The 24620-nt window shown below is 40.0% G+C and overlaps 1 protein-coding gene and 1 long non-coding RNA gene across 3 annotated transcripts; one reads left to right on the top strand and one right to left on the bottom strand.

Annotated features, from left to right (window-relative positions):
• Nucleotides 1–1183: 1183 nt before the first annotated feature.
• LOC112486482 (uncharacterized) lies at nucleotides 1184–6333 on the bottom strand. The gene is made up of 3 exons (XR_003048936.1): nucleotides 6176–6333; nucleotides 2527–2638; nucleotides 1184–2134 (listed from the first exon to the last, which is right to left on the bottom strand). It is a non-coding gene; the product is annotated as an uncharacterized LOC112486482 (long non-coding RNA).
• Nucleotides 6334–9064: 2731 nt separating this feature from the next.
• scarb2a (scavenger receptor class B, member 2a) lies at nucleotides 9065–23723 on the top strand. Of its 2 annotated transcripts, XM_008335936.3 has the most exons (13): nucleotides 9065–9541; nucleotides 13081–13238; nucleotides 13398–13545; nucleotides 13876–14070; nucleotides 14774–14865; nucleotides 15638–15757; nucleotides 16510–16688; nucleotides 17495–17613; nucleotides 18059–18132; nucleotides 18260–18311; nucleotides 18404–18556; nucleotides 19377–19424; nucleotides 19747–23723. In XM_008335936.3, exons 1-13 carry the CDS (start codon nucleotides 9419–9421, stop codon nucleotides 19867–19869), a joined length of 1584 nt encoding a protein of 527 aa, XP_008334158.1. In that variant the 5' UTR covers nucleotides 9065–9418; the 3' UTR covers nucleotides 19870–23723. The 2 variants fall into 2 exon arrangements, with proteins under 2 accessions (XP_008334158.1, XP_008334160.1); XM_008335938.3 differs by lacking the exon at nucleotides 19377–19424 and having other exon boundaries at nucleotides 19747–19883.
• The last annotated feature ends 897 nt before the right edge of the window (nucleotides 23724–24620 follow it).

Genomic DNA, 24620 nt, shown 5'->3' with positions numbered 1-24620 from the left:
CAGCGATGGCCTGATCTGAGAAGACTCTACCCACTTCTTAGACGAGCCAAGGTAAATAGAAGGATTAGACAGAAACAAATCGACTCCACAGTTAGGGACTGGGAGACGTGGTGTGGATCACGGTCCAATGTGATTGGATATTGATAATTAGGTTGAGTTTTTAAATTTGACTCCCTTGATCTATAAATAAATAAATCTATATATACACCTGGTCGCCACATGAACATTCTTAGTTTCTAGAGTTCATTGTTTAAATACATATCCATAGATGGTGGCTGTAAAAAACACTTCTTTTTTTAATGGAATACATTCTTTATTTGTTTATTTATTCCACACTTGGATTGAAAAATAAGCCACGGCAAACAAAGAACCAGGACGGGATTAATTTCCCTCCAGAGACTTTCTACTTCTCATTGACAGGAGAAGTACAATAGCGGGAAACTTGTACATACACAGGAAATGTTTTTGTTTATGGTCAAATCAGAGGCTTTGGCAGCATGCTGTTTTTCCAGTAAAAGACTTAGGTGCCATTTTTAACTAACTTTCACAGTTCACGGATGTAAAGTCATTGTAGAGAACAATAGCACAGATGGCATGTGCTAGCACCTTCGCTGGCTCCCCGCACAGGATGCAATACAAGAGTGGCACTGCAGGATTCTGCAGTTTCCTACATCCAAGGCCCAGTCAATTCTCCGAGGAGTCATCAGCTTCTTTTGTTTGACAGATGTCAAATTATATTTTTGTTAAGAAGGAATACAACATGACTCCAAATGGACTTCAGTTTACAAACACATTAACCGCTGATTCATAGTTTATATTATATGTTTTTTTCTTTTGGATGTTACTTGTATGTACAGTCCACAACAGTCTATAACTTATACCGGGGGCCCCAAACTTTTGGTCTGTGGACTGGTACCAGTTCGTGGGACATTGGGTACCGGGCTGCAGAGGAAAAAAATAATAATAAATTGATTTAATTCAATTGTTTACTTCATTTAAAATAATTTTAGACTTTATGACTATAGAGTAAATTCAGATCTTTTGTTTCAGCTGCGCTTTGGCCCAGAGGTAATGTCTCTGTCATTGGTGTCACCTCCTGGGCAAGATCATATCCCGGTTAGGGAGGTTGGTACCTTCCAGTGGACTCACCACCCGCAGGAAGATTCGGGGGGAGAGGGGTTGGTACGGTGCAGTGTGATTTGGGTGGTGGTCATAGAGACTGCTGCCCCCACGACACGGTAACGGATAAGCGGATAAAAATGGATGGATGTTTGGATAGATGTTAAAAATGTTCTGCTCCTTAACGATCCACAAACTATCCACCGGTCCACTGTACCGGCCAGTAGCGTGTGGTCTGTTGTGATGTTGCACAGTGTATCAAATGTACAGGTTCAAAACTACATGTGTGTTGCCTGGGGCTGAATGCTGAATGAACACATTGTTGCATAACTCTGAGTCGGGGGAGAGCAGAGCTGTAGATGATAACTGTGGAGAATTCAAAGTGAGCCGAGTGCTATTGCGGATCTTCAAAAATACTGAAGGTTCTGGAGAATTTCCATCAGTGTAATGCGGTGTGACAGTGGTGCCTCCTAGAATTCCTAAATTGTCACTGTGCTACTCAAGTGGGAACAAAGACTCGCTGTCTCCTGTTACAAAACACATTAGCTGAATGGTGGGAAATGAACCACACCTAGTTTGACAAAATAATTCTGTGGTCACTCCATCACTTAACCTGTTCTGGACAAATAAACCGCAGGCTGACCACGAGAAAACATAAACCGTACATAAGATGATGAACAGTGGCTGTGGCTGATGTGTTCTGTGTAAACTGACAACAACAACAAAAAAATAATATTTGAAAAAAAAAATTTAAATCTGGAAATGTAGTTTGTTACCAGAGAAGATAATATATTGTACAAACAAATGGGTCTATAATGAATATATATGAAAACATATAACAAGCGTTTACTTTATTATTTGAGTTTACAGGAAGTTCCCATTCTGAGGTTTTCATCACTCCAGAAGGAGAATGCAAGGTTGCAGAGGGGCTGTTGTCAGCAGATCATCATACGTCAAGCCACAGGAGGAGGCCACAGGAGCAGGCCACAGGAGGAGGACTTTCCTGTTTCTCCTCCTAAGACAAGACAAATTGAAAATATGTTTTTCTGTAAAGGCATCCAGAGAAAAAGACCTGTGAAGAATCCTATTATGTATATTTATGGATTTTCTTCTACAGCAGCAGTTCCACAAACATTCTTCTGCAACGCCCCCTTTTTGTAGATGGGAATATTGTCCTTCCCCAGGTCAACACATTCACATATTTTGCTTCAAAACTACACTATTTAATATTGTCATTGAAAAAAAAGAAAGTGAATGAAGTTTTAAGAGGTCTGTCCTGCACAGCGGGGACCACAGAGAAGAAATGTGGATTATTGTGGATTATTATAACGTAGATTAGAATTAGAATTATAATAGTAATACTACATCTACTCCAAGACATGCACAGTGTGTGGGAGTTTTCCAGACCCTGTATCAACTCAGATGGACTTTGGGTTCCTTGTGGACCGGGATGAACTGGAGTACTGACTAGCCCTCTAGTGTTGACTGCTGGGATTGGTTCCATCTCCTCCCAGTGTCCCTGAAAATAATGTATGAGTTAAAAGTTAAAAATCATTCTGTGATGTATTTTATTATCGCATGACTTGTAACGTATAAAATTGTTTTGTATTGCTTTAAAACGAAACTTAAAGTCAATATATTAATAATGAACCATGAATGACATCTAGTAGTAGGTTTTATTAATGAGGCGTGTGGTACCAGGACCTTAAAACTGTCCTTAAAGTGGTACAGATGTACGACCAGGGCTCAACAGCTTGTTTATCACATTCTCCAACATTTCTTTTGTCCGTGACAGCACAGCACGTTCTTTCGGTCACCCAGGTTCTCTCCAGGGAGAGCGAGCAATGAATTAGTCCAGGATTACATTCACTACAGTAAACTCCTCCCTTTGCACTTGGTTCCTGAGTTTCCATTAATCACCTCCAGTAAAAAGGTCTGCCACTCCTCGCATGTCTCCACTCCCACAGCTATGTCTGTATGTCAGCCACCGAGCTTACAAAGACCGTGTCAGCCTCGCAAGAACCCTGACTTAATGTCCGGTACCAGGCTCCAACGTCATACAGCCCTGTGGGATGAAGGACACCACTTACCATGTCAAGCAGTGTTTACACAAAGTGTTGCTGTTGCCTCTGTTGTGTTTATAAAGAGGGTGATGCCGATAAGGAGAGCTGACGTGGAATGTGACTGGAGGATAATTTGTTGCATGGCATTTAAAAAGAAAAAGTTAAAAAAAAATAGTAGATAGTATATCCCAGTTAATGCTCTGCTTTAGCTGTCTGTAGGCTAAATCAGCAATGTCTAGACTAGACATAAGTTCTACTGTAGTTGATCATTGTTCCAGTATTCCAACTTTTAATTCATATAAGTGGATTAAGTGGTAGTTAGCATTTGCTTGCCTTCTAAAATTCCCATGCTTCTCTGGTTTAATGTTTGGGTTATTATTGGCTAATGTTGTTTAGCAAGTTGGGCTAGCTTTGTTTTGCCTCTTTTTATTTTGGCCTACCTTTTTACTGGAAAGTGGAATTTGGATTGTGAGTTATTAGTTGGACAATTTGTCATAATTTCTAACTAACTTTTTCTAACTATCTCTCTCCTGATACCTTCTTCTTCTTCTTCTTTTTCATTTGGCTTTGTCCCTTTTTTCAGGGGTTGCCACAGTGAATCATTGATTTCCATCTCTCCCTGTTCTCTACATCTTCTACTCTGACTCTAACTATCTGCATGTCCTCCCTCACTGCATCCATATATCTCCTCTTTGGTCCTCCTCTTTGTCTCCTACCTGGGAGCTCCATCTCTAACATTCTTCTACCAATGTATCCACTGTCCCTCCTCTGCACATGTCCAAACCATCTCAATCTGGCTTCTCTAGCTTTTTCTCCAAACCTTCCTGTCTGTGTTGTTAGCGTGTTGTTGTTACGTTAGTGTTAAGAAATTTCCGAACTAGCTTTTTATGGTTTGGCTAGCTATGATATAGTTAGCCATCTCTGGACAGACTTTTGTGTGAAAGTGAAAAGAACAACTTTAATTCTCTTGCTATATTTTAGGCAATATTTTTCAGTTTAACCATTTTTATCCTTATGTGATAATTTAAGGTTTTCTTTCTAGACTAAGATTGTTTTCTGTTAGCTTACTGGCTAACCCTAAATTTTTAACCAATCATTTTTTACCTGTTACTTTTAGTCTTTTTTTTCTTGTCATAGACTCAGTACACTCTGAAATGTCCAAGTTCTGAATGATTTATCTCAAACATCAATGGCAATAATTGATGATTTTTATATCATTACAAAATAAAAACTACTGATGTGCAAAGGTTTTGCAAAATTAACATATGTGATAGGTAGTCTAGAAAAATCATCTCCAGGTCTCACCGTTTGGATTCAGATACTGTATGTTGCCATTATCAAGGTTAATTATACATCTAGAATTTACTTTGGAACTTTTAATATTCCAAATTCCTTACCATTTGTATTAACATACATTTTAGCCACATTTTCACTTTCACATGACTTGCAAACCTGATAATTAATTGGTTTAGATTTTCTAGTTCAAACAACTCATCCAAAAAGCACATCTAAAAAAAGATTAGAGAAATGTTCATGAAGTTATATCCAGTCAGCTTTGTCTAGGCCTTCAAAGCTGTGTGTCCTCAGTGTCCAGGGAGAAAAAAAAGCGTCTGTGTCGCTCTGCTGACCGAACATAAAAAGAGGCCATTACAAAGGTTGTGAACTGTTCTTCCTCCCACTCTTTTTTTGGCATAAACTTTGTTGCTGCATTACTGGCCTGTTATCCTTCCCCCCTGATGATTTTCTTGTGCATTTTTTACTTCTCTTGTTTGAACAGATGCCGCCCCCACCTTCTCTGACCCCCATCCTCTGGGATTGCCGTGAGGCTCTAGCACAATGAGGTAACACTCAATTACATTAATGTTGAGAGTCCAGCCCAGTCAGTTCCTTCCAGTAAGCGACATCAAACGGCATGATGTATATCACGACGAGACGAGAATTTTTAGTCCCTTTGTCCCACTTTATTTATGAATGACTTATGAAAGCGGCGACTGGATGACCGCGCTCACCTCTTGGGTCGCTCCCCTCACTGCTGCTCACACACCATTTTATAGCAGAATAGATCCTCGAACCTCAAATAAACCCCAGTCAACGAGAAGCAGATCGCTCATAAAGCAGGATATATTGTTTTGATTCAGATTCACAGCAGAGAAAGAGCTCAAAGCTGCCATCAATCTGTGAATAACCGGTTGATCTTAAAACTAAAAGGCAGATTAGTTTAATTTCCCTAATCTCAGCAAGTATCCTCGTATCTCCACTTCCATCTCACCTACTGGATTTACTGGTAAGAGATAAGAGGCTAATGTTGTCTGTAAATACCACTGGTGGCAGACGGAAATTCCCAGTGTCCTGTTTTAGCCCTACACCAGTTAGAGGTTTCAAGTGCCACAGAGGGCACTGAAGAATCCTGGGGAATCGTCACCTTTGACCTTTGATGACCTCAAAGTGTGATCACATTTTGACCAAAGTTCTTGAACACATTTATAAACTACTAGAAGTTGTGTTACATTTAGTGACAATCTGAATTTCTTTATTATTAAGGATTATGAAGTCAGCAGAGTCAAATCTGCCTGTGTTTCTAATGACTTGATTTTTACTGTGACTATTACAAGCTTTCGTATTCCTGGTAAAATGTCAATCCATCCTTTTTTATCCACTTATCCGTCACCGGGTCGCTGGGGCAGCAGTCTCCATAACCGCCACCGTACCAACCCCCCCCCCCCCTGAACCTTCCTGCGGGTGGTGAGTCCACTGGAAGGTACCAGCCTCCCTAACTGGAATTCGATCTTGTCCAGGAGGTGAACCCTGGGTTTCCACACCAATGACAGAGACATTGCCTCTGGGCCAAAGCGCCACTGGTATAATGTCATTTTAAAAATATAATTTTTATCTTAGTAACACATTTTACATTGTTATGTACAACTTCATGTAAATCTGTAGATAATCTGATGTAACTGTAACTGAAAAATGAACAAAATCTGGGTGTTACAGACCCAAAGCATGACGCTGCCACCACTGCACTCCACAGGAACTGCACAGACAGACATTTTTCATAACATATATCATTACAGTAAAGAAAATAATTTAGTGCTAAGCCTTTGTAGCCTACGAGAAAATATAAACAATTTCCTGATGTGCTGACCAAAGAGGCCCCTGAATACAGCTGTCCAGTAGATATCTTTATTAAAAAAACAAAAAAAAAAACAACATGTGGCTTTGATTTCAAATGATTCATAGTTAAAGCCATTAGGAGTCTTTGAGCCTTTGAAGTGCCTGATTTTAAATAAAAGTACTGAGTGAGTGCTGTGAAAACAGGAGGAGGAGTGAGTCTAGTATAGGTTGGATGAAGGATAACTTCTCACAGATAACTTCAAAAAAAGTCCTTCAAAACAACAAAACAGTTCAAAGAAAATTGAAAGAAATAGGTAGTAAAGAAAAGTAGGAATGCAGATGTTGTAATCAGCTGACATACAACAACGAAGTGCTTTTCTTGGAACCAAGTCCTTAACACCACGCATTGTCGGAATCATCAAATTTCCCTCTCGGTAAGTACAAAGCTGTCGGTAGGTTTGAACTTCAAGGTACATTAAATGTTGTGTAAAGGTTTTCTCCATGAAAATGAGAAAAATGATGAATAGAAGAACAAATTCCTTCTTCTTCCTTGAATATTTTTTTCATGTCTCTTCTTTTCCTCTGTCTTGTTCTTGTTTCCAGCAGACCAGGCACAGCTATGTTATTTGCTGGTGACCACTCTTTTTGGCAAACAATACAGAAAAAGCTTTTTCGGTTTCTGCCAGTTACAGCCATCATTTTCAGAGAACAAGCCCTACTAAATCCCATTAAATTTAGACCACATCCTCTAAATAACAACAAAACAGGTGTCAGAAGATTAAAGGACAGGAAGTAGAAGACAATAGCCACCAGGGCAAAGTGCAATTTCTGTATAATTCCTAAAAAACATAAAAAATAAAAAACAATCTAGATTTATTGTTGGCAGAACGAATCTTTGTAAATGATGGACACACTTAACTCAGAGTCTGCATTTAAAATTTAGAAAAAAAATTCAAGTTTTTGGCTGTTTGTTTGCATCCTGTATGAAACCTTGAAGTGCCACTGCACAGAGGTCGCAGAAATGCAGTGTTGTGGTTGCTGCAGATCTGAATCTAGTTATCTATGTGAGGATGCCAAACTATATTCTTCCCAACTTAGTACACAATTGGGAAAGCAATTCAACTTTACAAACAATACAAACAAATATTTATGTTGACTAACCAACCCTAATTCCAGATTTACCTATTGAAGAACATGATTTTTGCCACGTTGACACCACGTAACGTCTGGCTTTATTTAAAATTTTTCTGCTTTTCAAGTTGATTTTTCTTTTTGTCCATGTTTAATGTCTTAAAGACAAAACATGCTCAATAATTTATATTTGTCTTTGCTTTTGTGCAATCCAGGCAGAATTGTTAGTATTCAAATCTAGACTACAGACAGGACAGTGTAGTCTCTGTTGACCCAGGATGTTGGAATTCATGCACATGAAATATATTGTCTTGATTGGAGCATTATTTTTTCCCTCTGACTGGTGTACTATTTCTTTTGTGATTTTACAGCATCTATAATTTCATATGTTATTAGAAAGTTAATTTATTTAGTAAAAAAGACTATAAAAAGAATTTGACCAATAATTTTAATTTTTATACTAATTTTCAAGTGATTAAACACATTTAAATGTACCCTGCATCTTTAGGAAGTACAACTTTTTTTCTGTGCATGAGGTCTCTAAGGTTTATTATGCAAACAGGATTTTTTTTATTTAAAAAAAACCCCACCACATTTAAATATTTCCATGTTGCTTCTTTCTGTCACCTTCCCTTTACCGTCAGTATTACTGACACCAACAATGTCAAGAGAGGACGCTTTTTCTGCACTTGTGATTTATATTTGTCAGTTATCCGACGCCTTTTGTCCCGTGGTGATCATAATGCAGACAATAAATCATGTGCGTTTTCTCCACTCTTCCACTACAACGACTCTTGTGTGGTTAAACTTCTGCAGCAGCAGCAGCAGCGGCGGCGGCAGCGACGGACCATTCCCTCACTACCCGTGTCGGTCCCCCTTTATAACGGCCCCGCCTTGAAATCAGTCGATCAAATTCAACATCACACTCGCCATATTCTGGCCAATCAGCGTTCAGAAGGTGTGGCTCTAGCGGTGGTCCGGGAGGGCTTCAACCAATCAGAGCAACCCGTGGTCGGACAAAGAGCTCACGTCAATGATCGTTGGGTATTCGAATGGCTCAGTATTCATATGCAGTTGATCTTATTTAAGGAACCACGACGAGGTTAAAAAAAAGGGAAAAAAAAGAAAGAAAACAGGGTTAAAAAAAAACGAAATGTATCTAGAAACTCTGGTTTTGGAGATTTGTCATTTCAGGAAGACTTTCAGAAAAACTTTAGTTGTGTGTTAAAATAACATTATATTAGACCACCGTGTGGGTGAGCGGCCGCTGCTAATTCACTTAATAATCCCAGTGGTTTGGTTGTTTATGTTGTCGACCAGCCTCCTGGGTAAACAACATAAAGATGTCACCCAAAAGAATCTAGGACTACTTTATTTAACTGTGATATTGCGTAAATAGAGCAAATGAGGTGAAGGTTCTGTTATTCTTACGTCGTCTGCTGCTAACACACTAACAACAGTTGTGCTGATAAGAAACTTAGCGGCGCCTTTTCCCTTTCATGTTACACACCCACCGACCAGGCAGCATCCCCCCCCCCCCACCCCTCAATCGACGCTGAGTATGTTCATTATTGCGTATAGGAGGAAGGGGGAGGAGAAAGGGGAGGAGGCTCCTGGTCTTTTACTGCTCCCAAATGTGCTGAGAGCCGCTGTCTCATTTCAACACCGGCCGGGCGGTACACTGCAGCAGCATTCCCTCGCTATTAGCAGAGGGGAGAATTCGGGGGGAAAAAGTGCCAATTATTTATCACTTATAGTATTTTCTGGAAACCGTTCATACTTTTTCCCTCCTTCTCTCCATTGGCGCGGAGAGAGAAGTTTAAAGCGCTGCTGCTGCTGTTGAAGGGACGCTGTGTCCGCTGTTGGACGCTTCCCGGTCGCATCTCCCTCTTCTTCGTGTTTTTTTTTTTCAATCTTTTTGGGGGGAAAGTTAACCTCGACTTCAGTGAAGTTACTTCCTGTATTCCTGTGGGACAGCACATCCAGACGGCAGCATGACGCGGAGATCTTGTGCCATTTACGCCACCGGCATCGTGTGCGCTCACCTCCTGATCGTGGGGATCGCCCTGCTCGTGGCTCAAGTCTTTCAAACAATGATCCACAACCGGTTAAAAAAGGTGAGTGTGGTGTCCTCTTTTCCCCCACTGTCCTTCACCACTCTTACACCTTTCCATAGCGTGTCATCATTTAAAGCATCTCATCTGCAGTGGACGCTCCTGCGCATTCAGCATCCGGCTGCTGTTTGTTAATACAGGGTCACAAGATCACCGAATTTAATTACGTGTACTTGTGTTTGTGTCAGTGTGTTGTTTTTGTTGTTTTTTATCTGTTTTTGATTTTCTGCATCTTGCATCGCATCCACCTCTGCGGGGTGAACCCAAAGCATCCCCGCCTCGATGTCTCTCGATTCTGCGTGATCCGAGGTTGATCGGCGTGTAAGTCCCAGTGTTCTGGGTTGTGTGCTGCTTTGACGTTTCATGAATTGGTCATTTAAACTCGATACCTAACCAGCATGTTTATTTCATCCCTACTACACCTGGCCTAAGAAACAATATTTTTTTCAAATTATAAATTAATTCCAATAAGCAGACGCAAGGTTTTTAGGCTGTAACCTCAGGTTAGGTTTGTTTTTCGTGACCTTTCACTGTTTTGCGACAGTTTTATTCTCTTTGACAGACATTGTGGTTGGTGATTAAACACTGAAGAATCTTCTTGAGGAAATGAATGAATTCAATACTGTGCGATGGTTGTGCAGTGGTTTCATATGCTCCTGGCTGGTCATAACCTGTCCATTATGGGTGTCATTGACCTGCTGGAACAGTTGTACTGACACAGACGAGGAATAAACTGATTCTGTTTTGTTTGTGTCCAGAATAAGGTTTCTTAGAAAGAAAGGTTGAAATCTCAGTCAGCAGGGACATTGATGGGCAGGGAGTGGGGGTGTGTTTAGGTCTGCTATATGCAATGGATGGATTGATGGGGGAAGGGGGCTTGGGTGAGTGCAAAGGCGAACCAGGGAGCTCCTTACTTATTGCAGTGCAGTGCAAGTGTAGTAAGTTTGTTGAAGCAATCTTTCACCTTTATGGTCGAAAAGAGTCACTAATCTTTTTTTTTTCTTTCAATAATCTACAAATGTAAATATACCAGGTAGAGTTAAAGGTTATCTTAAAAAGGTATTCTAAGATTTAATGTCAATTTAATTTTAATCTAAATTCCAACATGGTTTTTTGTGTATTACAAACGTCACTGTTGGCCATATTCTACATTTTAAAAGCAACATCTTGGTTTATCTGTCAATAAAAATTATGTTGGTTTTTTTCCCCAGATTTAGTTCAACAAGGTGTCTAAACATCACTATGATTTAATGCTGTCCCCCTCCTGTTTGAGCGTCTGTGAATGAGTTCATCTATATGTGTTCATGTATATGTCGAGGAGGTAATTTCTGGCAGCTGACATCCAATCCCGCCCTGCAGTCCCACCACTGTTGCCCAGCCTCAGAAATACCTCACATTCCACATCCTGACATGATTCACTGGTGTGTTGGATGCTCGGGGAAACTCATAATCTGTACTTGGAAAACCTTGTCTCCCCAACCCCCCGCCTCACCTTCTTCTTCAGAAGAGGAAGAAATCTAGGCACAAACTCTGACACATTTTTTTCCCAACAAGGTCGTTGAATTTAGATGTTGCTCTCAAAACTTTCTCTTTTATTTTAAGTCAACAACCCAACCTTAGAGTAAGTTAAAATCCAACCACAGTTACATGGACTGACAGCAGAACTAATCCACCTTGTCCTCATTGAATTAGGATTTCTGTGCTGTTGAACTGACTCTAAGTCCACCCCCCCCCCCTTCCCCTAAGTCTTATGTTAAATATCTCACTCTTTGTAACAATGGAGCCCAGTTGTTGAGTACAATTGAGTTACCTCCAGGACACAGATCCTGTATGTCTGGTGTGGAGGACGCTTGTAGAAGATGTGGCAGGAATTTGACAGGACTCCATAGCCTACGGGGTACGATTTAAGTGTTTCTTAGACCCTGTTGTGGTTGTGTAGGGTTGAAGTCATTCTGAGGACAAGGAAAAGAAAACCACGCCCTAGAACCACCCCACACAGTTTGTTCAGAACAGTCGATGATTCAAGGTAGAGAGGACAGACAGGACTCATGGTCGACACGAACAAGGCTGCATTTACTGTGCCAACCCAAAACCTTAAACAAATCCTTAACGGGTTCTTGTCACAACAAGCTGTTTTTAATACAGTTACATTGCAATGTTTGTTTGGTTTTTAACAGTATTTCCTCAAACTAAGGACATCTGAATGTCTTTTATGATTGCTCAAGAGACATAACTTCTAATTTCCACAACATTTAAAGATCTTTCTAAAGACGACTTTATCCAAGCTTGGCAAATAATAGTTGATTCATGATTGAAGTCACACACAGGCACGTCTGTTCCTCAAAGTTGTCATTTAGGAGAGGCCATACGAGGTCTGCTCTGTTTGTTTGAAGTTCTCTTCTGTAGCAATTCTTCCATCATGTGGCTGTGTCACCTCAGTGATTAATTAAGAGGTGGACTCATGACGACTCGTGAGATTTTCAAATATTAAACACATTAAGATTCATTTTTAGACTGTCCTCCCTGATGGCAACAGAATGGGTTTTTTTTTTTAGGTTGAGTCAGCTCTGATGAGATCCGGACACTTCCTCCTTTACGCAGTAGTTGAAGAAATGTGTGCTCCTTGCAATGTCACTGAAGTTGTGGCAGACTCAATAAGAATATGCATAACTTTCATTTATCTGATTTAAAAAGTGATATAAAAGAGCTCCAACAGATCTTGATCAGTTGAACCTTTTCTCCACTTTCCTTGCGTGCATCTATCAAAGGACTTGTTTGTTCACCTCTTTGCCCCTTTATGTGAACTACTCTTAGATGTCGACAGGGGGAACCTGGCTAACAATGTATAGAGCCCCACATGTATAAATAACGGAAGTTGTAATCAAAGCAGGAAACCAAAGACACACCTCAAAAGCTATATTTTCTCAAGTCCTGTGGGCCTGCAGAAGACAATGCACTGTATGCCCTTCACTCATGATACAGTACAGTCTGTTCCATGGGTGGTTTTCAGAAGCCCACCATTTAAATGTCACCAAAAGGAAGTTGATTGTTTCTTCCTCCAAAATGTAAAAAAAAAAGTCTTCAACTTCTGTGTTTTCCTCTTCACTTTAATGGTGGTGTTAAAGTTACTGATTAGTTGTGTTCAGACATGTGTCAGCCATTCTTATGTCACTCACACTTACAACTGGGCTTGTGTTCCTCACGTGACCTAAGGGAAAACAACCCTGAACCTTCCTCCCGTTTGTTCTGTTTGCTTTGACCTGTTCTCTGTGTGGAAACACTCACAGGAGAAGTTCCATGTTGTGTGCGATGCCTTTCCTTACCTCAGATGATTTAGAGACTACAGGGAGGTGCAGGGTTTGGGCTTTTCACTTTTTGCCAGTAGTTTAATTGTACCTTTATTACAAGACTGACTGTGGGGCACACACACATAGCGAGACTGTGCACAAGAATGTCACTGAATTGAAGAAATAAAGGTGTATGTATTTAATTTATTTATTTATTTAATCTGAAAATGTGTTTGACCTTTTTTTTGCTGGTAGGAACTTACACTGACAGAGAAGAGCCAGGTTTTTGAGTCATGGAAGAACCCCCCGCCCCCTGTTTACATGGAGTATTACTTTTTCAATGTGACCAATCCTGGAGAGTTTGTGGCTGGCAAGAGGGCATCGGTTAAACAAATTGGACCTTACACTTACAGGTTGGTTTGTCCTAATTTTGCACAAACAAAAATTTAATACTGAATATGAACAAATGAGGGTAGCTGTACACAGAACATTAAATGTATGGAAGTGTTGTTTAAGGAAATGATTGTACAGAAGACACCTGGAATAACTGACCTCTGCCTTTTCCACACCAGGGAATACCGGCCTCGTGAAAATGTCACTTTCCTAGAGAACGGCACCAAAGTTTATGCACTGAACCCCAAAACTTTTGTCTTTGTGCCTGAGAAGTCAGCTGGTGACCCTAAGGTTGACATCCTGACGACTGTCAACATTCCATATGTGGTAGGTATTGTGTGTGTGTGTTCGTGTGTGTGTGTGTGTTGTTTAGACAAGAAGCAGGCTAGTTAGTCAGGTCTGTTTCTGTTTGACTTTGTCACTTACACGCCATTGTTTCACTTTGGTGTAAGTGTTCTTGGGTTAATTTCGTTAAACTTTAAATGATTTTGCTGTTACTTTTTTCTTTCTTTGTCACAATTTCAAAATAATTAGGCACTCAAAATACAAACAAAAGTGAATGTAGTTGCACCTCCTGTTTATGAGCCTTTGGACTCATAAAGTCCCCACACTCTTTGATATAAATGCTTTGTTTCCTTGTCTTTTGTTTTTCTTTAGGCGGTGATGAATGAGTTGAACTCCTACTCTTTCTTTTTGCGAAGCTTCGTGTCCATGTACATGAACAGCCTGGGAGTGGAGCTGTTCATTAACCGCACGGTGCACGAGTTTTTATGGGGATTCAAAGACCCTCTCCTCTCAAAGGTCAAAACCATGAAGCCCGAAGTGGACGAATATTTTGGGCTTATGTGGAAGGTGAGGATTACTGAATGGAGTTTTTACTTCTTACTTTACTCCTGTCTCTTTATGTGACTTTTGGAGATCATTCCTGAGACTCAAGTCCTTTAGAAACCTCAATGTTACTGGACTCTCAAGGTTACTGAAGCATCAGACTACAGGAAGTCTTCACTACCGTTATAAGAAGTGAGACTGGCCACATGCTGATGAAGGTTGATTTTACTTCCTCCTCCATTTTAAAGAGAGTCAGGACAGTCGTCTTCTGATGCTGACTCATACTTGTACAAATAACACATGCAAGTGTAATTTGTGCCTTTTACTCCCCGTATCTTCCGCTCCATGTTGTCATGTGCTAAGCGTCCGTGTGAAACACAGTGGAATTTTAATGTCAGTCAAATTCTTGAATTGGAGCTTTGGTTCAGTTGAATAATTTTCTTAATAGATTCAGTCCTGACTAAAGACTTCTCTCCAAATGTTGGTTTGTTTTAGTCAGAAGTCGAATCAATGGATGTGAAAACTCCCACAGATCTTTTTTTTTTCTCATATTTCCTAGTCAATAACCAAATCTGTATTGTATAGTCCGGTGAGAATACTCGCAGGGAGGAATATTATTGTGCAGACACAAAGCAGTGTTTCTTGGGCAGTTCCCATGCTTCTTTTGTTAGTTGTCGTGACTCGGTGTCTTGTTTGAACACTGTTTTATTTTCTCCCCGTCCCCCAGAAAAATGGCACCCATGAAGGACAATTTGTTTTCCACACTGGCGAGCAAAACTACATGGATTATGGCAAGATCGACACATGGAACGGCCTGAGGTAATGACTCATATCAGGCACTGTTTACATTCTTTTCTTCAATGATTAAACTGAAGCTGTTGGTCAGGGTATTTACAAAGACATTTACAACCTAGAAGTCCAAGGCAGAAGTACTTGACCATCAAATAAGTGATTGGTTATCAGGGGTGACTTTGCACCCTGAATGTGAATGGCACGTGCCAGTAGAAACCTCCATACTTTACCAATGCACAAATGCTTTATGATTACAGCTTACAAAGCTATCAAAATGAGATAGTTTTTTTCTCCACTAAGAGTTTCTTCCAGATCTATTAAAGGATAAAATGGTTTAAATAATTTTGTTTAAATTCGGTTTTAACTGAGTTTAAAAATGACATTTGTATCAATTAGCAGCTGTCTAGACCAGGGGTGGACACACTTGTATGGCACAATACCGTCTGACTCAATACTTCTATGCTGCTTACTTTAGCCCAGGTGATTAGCATCTTAAAACAGAATTAAATCTATAATTTATTTTTTTGTTTCTTTAAATGTAATTGCTCAGGATCTACCAGCACTCCTTTTGAGATCTACTGCTAGATCCTGATCCTGATCTACTTACCTCTCTGTGTTAGAGCTTTTCATTTAGAGTTCACTTGTTAAGAATAAAACTACAGTTGACTTTAATTAAAAAAGGTCAACAACTTTGAGACAAATTAACTATTTGAAGTTAAAGTGAAATATAATGTGACTTGGACATTGTACCTGAGCCACACCAAACACTAACGTGCCTAATTTTCTGAAAAACCCACAGGCAGATGTCTTGGTGGTCCTCCAACCAGAGCAACATGATCAATGGCACGGATGGCGCTGTCTTTCATCCTCTCATAAACAGGAACGAGCTGCTTTACATCTTTGCTGCTGATCTTTGCAGGTATAAACACACTTGTGTGTGTGTGCGTGTTGACTCATTTGTTTACAGTCAAAGAATCCAGATAGCATGAGGACCAGGAGTTCTGGTCCAGCCGATGTGACTGAGTCATTCATGACGAGCCCGTGGATGTACTGATAAAAAAATTGTAGATAAACTGTGTGATAAGAGAAAGGCTTGACTCAAAACAACACGTGAGAATGCAGGGATTTGACCCGGACACACCCTGGGAGGCTAGGAAGTAATTATACGCAGGAAAAGATAATCTCGTTTATGATATGTTTTTATGAATTTTTTCTGGTTATTTGTCTAGTTATTTGACAGAACCATATGACTCCAAGTAGTCCTGTTTGTGAGTCTGTTAGTACTGTTATTGTGTATATCATTACATGGGCACTGCAACAGGAACAACTTCCTACATAAACACACCTGTGACATTTACAACCCTCATGTAAATCTCAATTAGTCTACAGCTGTTGTACAGAAGCTCAGTTTCCTTATAACTAAATGGTTATTGTAATTGCCATGATCATTTTTGAGAATTATAAATGTCAGCTTTACATGTACCATTAATGATTAGTGTTTGTTTTGGAATTAAATAATTTCTCATTGGACTTGCCCTCTTCAGTTTTACACCCATACCTAGCCTGTGATCCTGGGTCAGTTAATTAGTGCTTAATAAGAGCTTAAATATAATATCCTTCATCCAGGCGGACAGTGAGATGATGTTCTTTACTTCTTCTTCTTCTTCTTAGGTCTATTCATTTAGCCTTTGTGGAAGACGTGGAGGTTAAAGGCATCACGGCGTACCGCTTTGCACCCCCCCGCGATGTCCTCATGAGCCCCTCGGAAAACCCTGTTAATGAGGGTTTCTGTGTGCCGGCTGGAGACTGCCTTGGCACCGGGGTGCTTAAAGTCAGCGTTTGTCGTGACGGTAGGAATGACACCTCTTTTTTTTTTCTCCTTCCCCCCTCTCTTTGACCGACCATGCAGACCACGTACCTTGACCCAGTAACCCACTACCATTTTATACCTTTTTTTGGAGTCCAGGCCCATCATTGTGACACAGACTTTTTAGAATTCCAAATGGCCCCTGAGTCAGTGACCGTGTCCCCTGTCCTGTGTGTCTCCCTCTGTTTGAGCATGCCAGATTGTACACGATACAGGGATCAATGATTAACAGTACTGACTAGACTATTGGAAAATTTCATGCTGCTCATTGAGTCAACAGTGATTCCATAGATGGAGCAATCTCCTCTGTGATTGACCCATAGAGTCATTGTACTGTCATTAATACACATGCCCCTTTAACCTTCCAGGCCAGGACATGGATGGAGTGAGAAAGTCATAGTCATTATTTAACGTTCATAGGGGTCTACTTTCACAAACATCACGTAAAATTGACAAAACATAATTAGGTAACTTTGAATGGATGTGAGTAAAAGTAGATGCGTAATTGAGTTATATTTTTTAAAATCTCACATTGATGTAAACAGAGTGAAACATCAAATGTTTCTTTCTCAGTAGTTGATGATGATCAGTCAGTGTTTGCTGACCCAAGACACGTCAGCTAAGTTTCAGTGTTTGCCACTGACAGTTAGCTGACGTGTTTACCCACTGCTGATTATCATACTGAGTCATGTTTGCCGTGCCCTCTTTGATCCTGCTAACTGCTTATGTTTAATCAGTTTACTCTAACATACTCTTGACTAACCTGTTGTTTGCTTGTTTTTCCTCAAGGTGCTCCCATCGTGGTGTCCTTCCCACACTTCTATCAAGCAGATCCTGCCTACATCAACGCTGTAGAAGGGATGAACCCAAACAAGGAAGAACATGAGACGTATCTCGACCTGCAACCGGTAGGCTGATTGTAAAGGTGTAGTCGATTAGACCTAAATGATTTATTAGAGTCTTATCTACGTTTATCAGGAACAAAACTCTGTTTTCAGTAAAGCTGCGTGGCCCTGTTTAAATTCCTTTGTCAGAGTTACTGATTACTTTTCCATGTATTTTTTTTTTTACAAATTTAATTTGGTCTGAGCAGAAAAGGGTTTTATTAAGAGCAGTGGTGGCTTAGTGCTGCTTGAAGCTGCCCACTGTTCACGATGACAAGAAGTTCACTCTCAACTTAAAATTGTATTTCATTTTAAAACTAATCCTTTTACCAGAATTAAATGAAATTTAATATAAACACAGCACCAAGTACCTTTCAGTTTTCTTCTTTTTTGCCTATTCAACCACAAATGCTATGAGTTTTAATTCAATACCTTGTTAAAAAAAACAAATGTCTTTTTTTTTTTGTAGACCACTGGAGTTCCTATCCGTGCCTGTAAGCGTGCCCAGCTCAATATCATTTTGAAAAGAGTCCAAGGGTTCCCGTAAGTCAAACTTCTGCGTAACTTGTTAACCCACTTTGCTGTTGCCACACTCTGATGGACTGATTTCAGCCTGACGTTGTGCCAGATGTTCTCTCTGACCTGCTGGTCTCTCCCTCTGTTTCACCAGTAAAACCAGGTTCATTAACCACACCATTTTCCCCATCATGTTTGTCAATGAGGTGAGGATCCCACTAGACCAAAGAACTGAACTGAAAAAAAAATGTTCCACATAAGTGATTAAATGTCACTGCCTTTTTTTTTCTTTTTTTAGACGGCAACTATTGACGATGACTCAGCAGCCCAGATGAGGATGTTGCTCCTCATCGTGAACATTGTGTCAAACTTCCCATTATTCATAGTGGGCATGGGAATCATCCTCCTGATGGTGCTCGTCGTCTTGTTCTGCAGAAACCGTCAGAAGAAGGTAAGAACCACCTCACCTTCTATGGTGTAGATTATCATAGTAATAATCCTTAAGTCGGGTTTGATTAATCCCCTCTCACATGAGTGTAGATGGAGTTAATGTAGAGACCGAGACATGTCACAGTTAACCTTTGTGTTTTAAATGGTCTAGCTTTTTGCATGGATACAGTTTTAGATGTGATAATGAACGTCACTGCTGCATGTTTTAACCCCCAGGCTACGCACATGTTTACTAACCTGTTGCATGATTCCTCTACAGTGAAGCTTGCATGTGATGTTTTTCTCAGTTATCCAATGGTGGTTTTTTTTTTTAGTTTGATGGTTGGGATTGTTAAGTCATACATGTCTTAGTCACAGATGTTCCGTAGCTACCTTTACTGATGGAGATTATCCTGGCAAAGGGGAATGGTTCAAAGTACACAGGCCTGTAATGTTCATAGTGATGAAATGGTTTGATTATATTTAGAAATGTTTATACTTGGTGTAAGAGGAGAAGACAAATGCAACTCTCATGTCTACTAATGCATAAATCTGTCAGCAGCAGATGTTTATTGTCGATCAAAATAGAGATTGGTGAGCGAGTCCTGCTCCTGATTTCAGCCTAGACTTAAATGTTACAGACTGAACCTTGAATTATTCCATTTCATTTGTCCACGATGACACCCTACGCTACACAGAAGACATGAGAGGGTCATGCGTTTTCTCATGTACATCTACGATGACTGTTGTTGCTTAATTGCAGTGGGATAAAGTGTTGTATTAACCATGCTCTAATTTTAATTTTCTATAACCCCCCCCCTTTTTTTCCTTTTCTGTTTTAGAATGAAGTAAAACGTATTGATTTTACTGAGGCTTTTCATTCTTTTGCTGTAAGTCTTCTGTTTTTGCCTTGTTTGCTATTCTCTTTATTATAATTTGTTATCATCACCACATTTTAAATATATTTAATTGTCTTTACCTGCCATCACATTCCTTTGACCCAATGGCTCATCATGGTGTTATTGTTCATTTGGATATTCAGTTTAATTTTTTTTGTCCATGTGTGGTGGTTAACAGTGATGTCCTGGTTTACTGTGAACATTTAAACAGACCAAACACTTTTTCCCCATGTTCAGTGTTATTTTTAAAGCCTAACAGAATGTCTGGACAACTGCTTCTGCGATGGTACTAACTTTTACTTTTCTCATCCAGCCAACGAAAGACGACATGGCCTACACTCAGGTCAGCGACAAACCAGAGCAGCCGACAGAAGCATCCAGCAACAAGCCAGCCAGGAACGGTTCCTACATTGCCATGTCTCCAGTGGAGACCTAAAAGTGTTGGTGGAAGATCTCTGCCCCAACGGTGGAGCTCAGGAAGGGGGCTGAGGGACCGGCACTGGGGTGTTACATTACCACGGGCGGGGTTTTACTCACATAGTGGGGCTCGTATTCACATATTTTTTCGGGGGGTGGTGGCCCCAAGAGCCCAATATATGTTTAGTCAACATAGACATTGTTCCTCTGAGCTCCTAATGACTGTCTGTCCTCCTCTACTCTACCTGCTGAGCATGGCCCCCCACTGCCTGCCGTACTGCAACACGACAAACTCTTTTACACCTTTACTCCTCATAACCCTCCCGCTGGGTTCTTTGAAGATGAAGGCCCTGTGCGTAGGCTGGGCCAGGAACCGCCTTTTCTTTTCCTAATTTTATTCCAAGGGAACACAGTAGCCTAGGTATCGCCGCTTTTAAGGGCGCTCCGGAGCAGACTCTGCTGCAACATTTCAGTTACTGTTTTTACTAGTTCAGCCAGAACAGCAGAGGTTGAACTCTTCCTCTTTCCCCTGCTATGTGAGTGGGAACATTTCAAGCCAACAGCTAAAAAGGCTCTGTAAACTCAATCCTTTGGACGCTACTGTGACGGGCCTCGGTTTGGAGGAAGACTTGAGATTTGCTTACAAACGTGACCTTAGCATATCCTTATTCTGAAATATCTGAGCCAGACTATAGCAGTTTTTCTTTAATAAGTGAGTGCACACACCGATGCTGCACTTTCATTTGGCAGAGACAGGTGTTTGTGCACTTTCTACCTAAAATCTAGTGTCCTGTTTTAATGGGCAACTGTAAATGTAGATTTTGGCCCCGCCCTCTTCTCTTGTTTGACACCATTACCCATCCCCTCTTTATAAAATGAAGGTGACAGGACCTAGTCGGGCAATGTATGGATTAGAAACAGTGGCCTGATGAAGTTGATAAACCTTCAGGCTCTATTACATCTAAAACAAGGAAAGAAAAAAACAAAAACAAATGCAGAACTTACAAGGGAAACTCCAACCTGCTCTTTGCCTTAAAATGGTCCAACCATTTCTTTACATTCATGTATTTTCTAAATTAGCTGGAAATCTTGTGACGTTATTGTACCTGTGTTGGGGGGGGTGGGGAGCTTTTGAACACCTGACCAAAATCCAGTGAGCAGACCTCTATGGAGTGCAGAAAACTTTGTACACTGTTACTTTTTTTCAAAGAAAGCACAATGTGGGCTACTGAATCGCAGTCCTTGACTCAAGGGGACCTGGTTTCTGGTGCTCCTAGTAGTATTATGTGTACGTACAGTTTCAATTTTCAAAACCACAGTTCAATTCTGTGACTATTACAAAGAGGAAAAAAGAGTTAGCACTGGCTGTGGAGGGAGTCTTATACCTGTAACTGCAGTCCATGAGGCAAGGGCAGCAAACAGCACTCGATTCACTAGTCCTATGTCTCCTCTGGTCATCAGAGCCATTGACGTTTCTCAATAGGGAGTGAATTTAAGGCCATAACACTGTCGAGGTGGGAAAAATCCTGCACTTTGTCTGCATATTGTGCCCCGTGTGTGTGTTTCTGTACTTTTTTTTATGTTTTTCGTCTCATTTTAATTTAGGTGGTCCATATATTCATTACATTTCAACTTTTGTTCTGGATTATTTCAAGGGGGGTTTCATGGGAAAACATCCCCACAGTACTTCTGCATTACTTGCTTCTCAGCACACAGTGTCTTCTTTTGATATACTTGTGTATATTTTCATTGCTGCTAAAGGAATGGCTGTCACCAATGGACTTTTTCCAAATACAATTTCGGGCTCATAGTGGGGGTTGATGCAGATGCTTATTTTTAATGTCTTAAATCTTAAAAGTTTTCTGACTTCACAACCCTTTTGTCATCTGAGCACAAAAGTCCAAAGTGTGTGGTCATTTATTTTCTTAAAAAAGTAGCAGTTTTTGATTCGTAGACACAATTTGCTGATGATGTGACAGTATCACATGGGGTTAGTAAACAAATAGGAACAACTGGCTACATCAGTACCATCTCTGGTGTCAGCGGTCTGAGCGGTAGGTTCATAAAACCAGGTGGCAGGTGTATTTTAAAAAAAACATGTTTTCACTTCCTTGTGTCCAGTTAGATGAGAAGCCTGAGAACCACTTTTGAATGAATGTGAAACTGGAGATGGTCAGGTTGTCGTGAACCTTGTGAAAGCCAGCTATTACTAGTTTTGTACAAAGGTAATTGCGTCGTTCTAGTTGCTCCTGTAAAGCTGTAATTAAAGTCTGTAATAACTTGTTGACGAGCAGGCAACAGAGGAAGCTAGAGTTTCAGCTCGACCGTCGGTCATGTTGTACGTTTGATATTTTTCTAGCAATCTAGTGATTTCAGTTGACGTTGACCGGAGCATGTCTAACATCAACCTTTTGCACCAATAACATAATCCATAGATTGATCCATTAACGTGATCATTATTATTGTTGGCACAGTGTCGTCTAAGATAAAGGATTATGTTATTCAGCACAGAACACAGCTGTAATCACTTCCAGTTTGAGCTGATCTTCTCATCTCTTTTCACCAGGAAGTGAAAACAAACACTAAAGGCCTTTTCATTTCAACCTATCGCTAAGAAACATCTGCCTTACGTAAACTCACAGTACATCACGATTCACCTCTGAGGAAATCTTTACTTGAACCTGAAAGACCTTAATTCCCAGATAGACCGTGCGCGTTGCTTGTTCAGCGTCTGTTCAAACACGAGCGCGCACCTGAGCCGTCACCAGTCTGACTTCTACTACACTGACCTTTTGCGTCCAGTCCCACAGACCCAGTGGCTCGTCCCTGCTTGACCAAAGATAACCCACATAGATCTGCCCCAGTACAGTGTTTACTCTCCTCTGTGATAATGGCTGTGCCACAGAAACTACCGCCTACCTTCTCTTTTTCCAAAAAAAGTAAAACAAGTGTGCCACTATGTATCTGAAGTATTTGCAACAGTGTTAATTTATGTGTGAACTTGTGTTATGTGCCTTTTTACATCAAGGCAAAAAACAAACAACAAAAAAACAGGTGGCAGGTGGATTGGTATTTCCTTTTTTTTTCACCAGTGCAAAAGCAAACAATGAATCGATGCTCTCTGTGAGCAGGAGAATATCTCAGTTTAAAGCAATACATCCAATACTGTGTACATTTAAATGAAAGAGTGGATGTTTTGTAAATGGTCACATATTTATGTATTTCTTGAATTTGTGAATTTTATTTTGTAGAATTTTTTTTTTTCTGTAGAGTGATTTTTTTTTTTTAATTAAGTTTAAGTGTTAGCGCATTTCAGTTCTGGTCATTTTATTTTTCTTAACCCAAAAATGTTAAACGGTGGTCCAGTATTTCACAGCGGGGCCGGAGAGCATTCTGTAAAATGTCTATGAGAGTGTAAATGAACTAATTTCGGCGCTTGTGTCGGACGAGTATGAACAATTGTAATGATACAATTGTGTATTTGTGGAGCCAAACGCACCATTTCTGTCAAACTGGAGCGATTTACTGGAAGGCTGATTATCTTTTGATGCTGTTTGACCCTTCATATAGATGAATGAAGCCCTCCTTCAGGGATGAGCACTTGTGCCATACCTTCCTTTCAACTGAGGTCTGAAGAATTAGCTCTTGTTCTGTTAGGTTTCACGGCGACTAACGGACATGTCCTTAAAAAGATGTACTAATTTGTTTTGCTGCTGAAAGTGACAATCCTGTTGTCATGTTAGGTGCAAAATGATTTCAAAGTAATCCATTTTTAGTTTTGATAATTTACACTGCACAAAAGTTTCTACAGTGCTTTTGTAAACATTTCTAGTGTATTTGCAAAAAATAAAGCTGCACTTGGTGCCAACGTCATGTGGTTGTCTGGTTTCTGGATGTTTATTTTATTTTATTTTTTCCCCCTGAATCTTTATTGTAGGCTGTGAAATATGTGTCTGTTGTTTTTTTTTTGTTTTTTTTCCTGTTCTGGTTCATTTTGGGAATTCCTTTGTTCCATGTCTTTATCCCAGTTAACCACCTAATCCTGTCTGAATGTAATTTACAATTTGATCCATAGAGGATGAACAATCAACTAAAATAATTCTAAAATTACAATTTTTAATTAGTACAACAAAACATTTCAGTCCTTCCAACAAGATTTTCTTTAGTTATTACATTGAAAAAATATGTTGTTTCAAAGTACTATCAGTTATTTGAGCCTCCATTTGATGTCAACATAATTAGGTTATTAATCTATCTGTTTTTGCATCACCTAATTGTATTTGTTGATATAATTACATGTATTAAGTAAAAAGTAGTACTTAAACATGTCATTATTCTCAAATAATTTTATTATAAAGAAGCTTTTGTTGCATTTCAGAATTATTTTTAATTAATGAGGACTGTGTTGATCTTACAGTTTCTTTATCACACCAGGTCAAAACCTGTTTTTAACTAGGAAACATGACACCGCTGATTAAAAAAAACTAAAAAAAAATGGAGAGGAGAAAAAGTTCAACTCAACCTGGAAGTTTACACGAAAGAGCCGGGAGTTGGCACGAGGCTTAACATAACAGCCTTTCTGCACATTACTGCCCCAGGTGATGGCACCCAGTCAATGTTTACCTCCTCAGGAAGAACATTTGAAAAACCTGTTGTGTCAACTCTCATGCTAGCTGATGCAAAATAACATGTTTTATACAGTATAATTTGATAAACTACAAAAGGACAGCCCGATGTGTACTTTGAATTAGCACCATTATAACAAACAGC

This window comes from Cynoglossus semilaevis, chromosome Z (genome assembly GCF_000523025.1).
Source record: "Cynoglossus semilaevis isolate Cse_v1.0 chromosome Z, Cse_v1.0, whole genome shotgun sequence".
Taxonomy (NCBI): Eukaryota; Metazoa; Chordata; class Actinopteri; order Pleuronectiformes; family Cynoglossidae; genus Cynoglossus; species Cynoglossus semilaevis.
This window is presented reverse-complemented; position numbering and strand designations above follow the sequence as displayed.